Source organism: Carlito syrichta, unplaced genomic scaffold, assembly GCF_000164805.1.
Source record: "Carlito syrichta isolate Samal-C Ts95f unplaced genomic scaffold, Tarsius_syrichta-2.0.1 Scaffold126413, whole genome shotgun sequence".
In the NCBI taxonomy this organism is placed as follows: Eukaryota; Metazoa; Chordata; class Mammalia; order Primates; family Tarsiidae; genus Carlito; species Carlito syrichta.
Genome location: NW_007070509.1, coordinates 388673 through 393550, shown reverse-complemented (window position 1 = coordinate 393550; position 4878 = coordinate 388673). Strand labels below are relative to the sequence as shown.

The 4878-nt window shown below is 50.7% G+C and overlaps 1 protein-coding gene across 1 annotated transcript in view; it reads left to right on the top strand.

Annotated features, from left to right (window-relative positions):
• Positions 1 to 1388: 1388 nt before the first annotated feature.
• The window catches only part of PMVK (phosphomevalonate kinase), a 10692-nt gene continuing 7202 nt past the window's right edge, over positions 1389 to 4878 (top strand). Inside the window, exons 1-2 of the mRNA XM_008048585.2 lie at positions 1389 to 1580; positions 4358 to 4421. Of these exons, the coding sequence (XP_008046776.1) occupies positions 1486 to 1580; positions 4358 to 4421 (159 nt within the window). The 5' untranslated portion in view covers positions 1389 to 1485. The remainder of the gene's footprint in view (positions 1581 to 4357; positions 4422 to 4878) is intronic.

The following is a 4878-nucleotide window of genomic DNA, read 5'->3' as shown; positions in this document are numbered from 1 at the left end:
AGCAAGTTGAGGATGCAGTGGCCGGGAGTATGCCACTGCCCCCTGGCCTGGGCGACAGAGTGAGACTCCAACTCAAAAAAAAAAAAAAAAAAAAAATCAGGGCATTAATCCTTTCTCTGAAACCATTACAGTCCACACTACCATGCAATGGAGGCAGTCATGGGTGGCAGGCTCTGTTCTGACACGCTCAGAAAAGCAAGTCAGGGCTAAAAACAACTCCACTTCTCAACTGGTCCTGAGTGTCAGCTGTTGAGGGCAGAGGCGGGTCCTGGAATTTAGGGAAGGGAGGACAGATAACCTCCCCTGCTTCTGCCTCTCCCACTCCTTCCAGGCTGGGAGCTGGACTCTGCAGAAGACCAGGCAATCCTGTCCACGGTGGCTTCAAAGTCACTTTTAACCTATACTATTGATGTCATCCACCTCATTCCAAACACTATTGGAGGAGGCAGCAGCTAGAAAAGGGACGAAAGCGGCAGGGCGCGGTGGCTCAAGCCTGTAATCCCAGCACTTTGAGAGGCAGAGGCGAGATGACTGCCTAAGCTCAGGGGTTCGAGACTAGCCTGGGCAACCTGGTGAGACCTCGTCTTCACAATAAATCAAAAAATTAGCCGGGCATGGAGGCGCGCGCCTGTGGTTTCAGCTACTTGGAAGGCTGAGGCAGAAGGATCGCCTGAGCCCAGCAGGTCGAGGCTGCGGTCGCCGTAAGCGTGCCACTGCATTCCAGCCTGGTAACAGAGTGAGACTCCAACTCAAAAAGAAAAGAAGAGGGACGAAAGGTGTCTCCCTGGATTTATAAGGCCAAGCCGAAGCTGCTGCCCCAGTTACAAGACCGGTTTAACAATAAAATCGCGTGTTCGATTAGGCTCCTCCCTCAAGATGACGTCACCAAACGACCCATGCGTCATTGGCTTGTTACATCTTCAGAAAGACCCATTTTCACTGCAGGGGCAAATGCTGGTTTGCTTCAGCACATGCATCATAATGCGTAAGTAAAGAGGCCGTTTGCAAACGTCCCCCACATGGCCAAGTTTATGTTAGTTTTTCGTAATATTTGTAGGCTGTGCGGAAGGGAATGTAAGGCTCGCTTCGGGATGTTTGAAGACGCCCTCCGCCCCAAGGAAAGTGGTTGTGTCCGCTTCGTTCCCGGGAGTCTGCTGAGAAGGCGGGGCTGTGACGCAAGGTTTTGGGCGGGGCCGGACTGTTCCAAGTGAGTTATGGCAGGGGAGCGTCTTCAGGGGAGGAGGCTGCCCCGGATACACACATCCTTCCTCTGCGCGTTTCTGCCCTTTTTCTGTGTCCGCACGGGTTTGGACGAGTTCCCATGCGCTCGTGCGGGCGGCCCGGCCTCTTTGCAGCCGTGGAGAAGGCGGGCGGAATCCCTCCTCGTGGCCGCTCCACCGAGTGGCCGCGTCCGCTTCGCGCGGGGTGGCCTGACTGCAGGGGTAGGGAGAAGCGTCCCTGTAGGGATCGCGGAGCGGCGGTCCCATGGACCCGCTGGGAGGCGCCCCGCGGCTGCTGCTCCTGTTCAGTGGGAAGAGGAAATCCGGGAAGGACTTCGTGACCGAGGCGCTGCAGAGCAGGTGTCCGTGGGGCGGGGAAGGAGGATGGGAGGTCTCCGCTCCACGTGACACTCGCGCTGCCTTTAGCGAAGTGCCCTGGAGTGAGCTGGGGAGCAGGGTCCCTCGGTTGCCGGGCAGGAGGAGCACTGGGCGGGGAAAGGTGGTGGCGCGGCACCCTCACGTCAAGCCGCGGTCACACATTCCCGCCTGGAGGCACGTGGCGACCGCCTCTCCAGAGACCTTCAGCTGTGGGTTTCTCTCTCTCAGAAGCACTGATTCTAGTTTCTCCCAAGGCCCGTTCAGTCATTCTCACGCTAGTGTTTCAAGGTAGCTGTTACAGATGAGGAAACTGAGTTTCCCTAAAATCACAGGCCTGTGTGTCTGATATCTGTCAGACATTGTGTGCATATATTATCTTACTTAATCCCCATAATCTCTTTGCTAGGTATTTTGTGGTGTAATTAATAAGTCCATTTCACAAATGAAGAAACTGAGGGTCTAAAAAGTTAAACAAAACAAAACAACAACAACAACAAAAACTTACCAGGGTCACAAAGTAATTGATGAATCCAGGTTTGTATTTAGCTTTTTCTGGGTCCAACGTCTGCTTTCTTTCTGCTTTATCTCACTGCCTTCCCAAATAATAACATCTTTTATATAGTGTTTTCTCTCGAAGCAATGTACTCTTTGTGGGATCATTTTTTTTTTTTTGAGTCGTAGTCTCTGTCGCCCAGGCTGGAGTGCAGTGACACACAGCCTCCACAGCCTCGACCTGCTGGGTTCAGGTGATCCTTCCTCCTCAGCGTTACAAGTAGCTGGAACTATAGGCATGCACCATCATGCCTGGCTAATTCTTTGATTTGTTGTAGAGATGAGGTCTCGCCATGTTGTCCAGGCTGGTCTCAAACCCGTGGGCTCAGGCAGTCCTTTCGTCTCTGCCTCCCAAAATGTTGGGATTATAGGCGTGAGCTATGCCTGGCTGTGGAAGCATTTTTGCTGGGAGAGCAGAGGAGGAGCAGAAAGAGGAGTGGGCTCATCCCCTCTCGGAGGCTAGTGTGGTACCAGGGTCCCAGGAGGCTGCTTTGGGTATCACAAGGATTCTAAGAAGGTGTGGGGGAGCCCAGGGCAGAGGTGGCCCCCTGAATCTTTTACCACCAAGTACAAGGTATCTCACCACCTTTTCCTAAGTTGCACCTCTCTTTACCCCCAAACACAGAAGTCAAGTAGTAGTCAGAAGCAAAGGCCCTAGAATTGGATTGCTGGGATTCAAATCCTGGCTCACTGCCTACTAGTGTGTGTTTTGTTTTTTTTTTTGAGTCGGAGTCTCACTGTGCTGCCCAGGCTGGAGTGCATTGGCAGGCTCACAGCCACTGCACCCTTGACCTGCTGGGCTTAGGTGATTCTTCCGCCTCAGCCTTCCATGTAGCTGGAACTATAAGCACGTATCACCATGCCCAGCTAACTTTTTTGATTTATAGTAGAGCTGAGGTCTCGCCAAGTTGCCCAGGCTGGTCTTGAACCCATGGGTTCAGGCAATCCTCTCACCTCAGCTTCCCAGAGTGCTGGGATTATAGGCATGAGCCACTGTGCATGGCCTTTTTTTTTTTTTTTTCAGTTGGAACCTCATTTTGTTGCCCAGGCTGGAGTACAGTGGCATGCCCATGGCCACCACAGCCTCGACCTGCTGGGCTCAGGTGACCTGCTTGAACCTTCCAAGTAGCTGGAACCACAGGCATGCCGAGCTGATTTTTGATTTATTGTAGAGATGAGGTTTCACCATGTTACTCAGGCTGGTCTGGAGCCCCTGAGCTCAGGCCATCCTCTTGCCTCCGCCTCCCAAAGTGAGGGAGTATCCAGCTTAGTGTGTGATCTTGTACATATTTGTCTACTCTGTGCCTCAGTTTTGTCATCTGTTAATGGGGATAATAATAGGATTGTAAGGATTAAACAAGATAATACATGTGAGGGGCACCTAGTAGGGTACAGGAGCTAAATGTTGGCTGTTTTTATTTTACCAATATTGACTTCACTGCTTCCATTGTTGGCTTTGGGCGAGTCAGTCCTTTTTGTTCAGACTCAGTTTCCTCATCTGAAACATGGCAGTAAGATATCAGTTTAATATCTGATAAGTCCTCTATCTGAGGACAATATTTTAAATGGAGTTTTGGAATTAGGAGATGGAATAGGAGCTTGCTCTGTCCACTCCACACATCGACCTGGTATTGCAGGACTTCCAGGAATGGTGTACCCCTTCTGGGAAATTAAAAAAAACCCAAAAAAACATTTACCTCACCATGTTAAGTGTATCTGTGAATGTCTCAATGCCAGGCAGGAGTCCTGTGCTTATCCATATTTGTATCACCTAGATCCAAACACAGTATCCAATAAATGGTTGGTTAAGTAAACCTGAATCAGTGAATGACTTATGACATATCCCAAGTCAGTTGAGTATGAGATATCCTGGCTGTCAGAGTTATTAGTTCTGGGTCTCAGCAGTAACCTCATCTGGCTGGAATATTGCCAGGCCTAGAGGTTCACATTGTCACCATCATTTATGGTTTTTACCTGTTAGTTTCGGAGCTCTTTTGTATTCATTTGAGTTTTATAATAATCCTGTGTGGGAGACAGAATAGAAAATGTTACCCCGTTTTCTGATGAAGAAATAGGATCAGGGACACTGAGACCTGCCAGAATTATATAATTCCAGTGGTAAAAATGAGATTTCAACCCAGGCCTCCTCTTCTGGGCCCTGGAAGCTCCTGAAAGGTTACCTGGATTCTGATCTCCTTGTCCCATAGGCTCAGAGTTGATGTCTGTGCTGTTCTGCGGCTCTCCAGTCCACTCAAGAAGCAGTATGCTCAGGTAGGTGGTGGCTCTGTGGCGGCTGGTGGCTTGAGAGGCGCTGGCTTCTGGGCTTTGAAGCTATGGTTGCCACCTGAGTCGCCAGCACAGTCCCCGTGACCTGGCTCGCAGGGTGGTGGCAGCTCTTGGTTTTCTGAGAGGATCTTTTGGGGGCATTTTCAGCATAAGCTTGTTTCCTGATAGTCTCGCTCCCTTCAGAGTGTGCTCAAGAAAGTGTGTCCAGGAAAAACTGTCAACACTCACATTGGCTGCTGTGTTACCATGTGATTAGTAAGGTCTGCACGTGCCCTCTTACTCAAAAGGTAAGATGCCTCACATCACCCCACACCCTCAGCTGGCCTGACACAACTCCTGGAATTCTCCCCTTAGAAATTTAGTCACAGCCAGGCTCTGTGGCTCAGCCTGTAATCCTGCGCCTTGGGAGGCTGAGGTGAGTGAATTGCCTGAGCCCACGGGT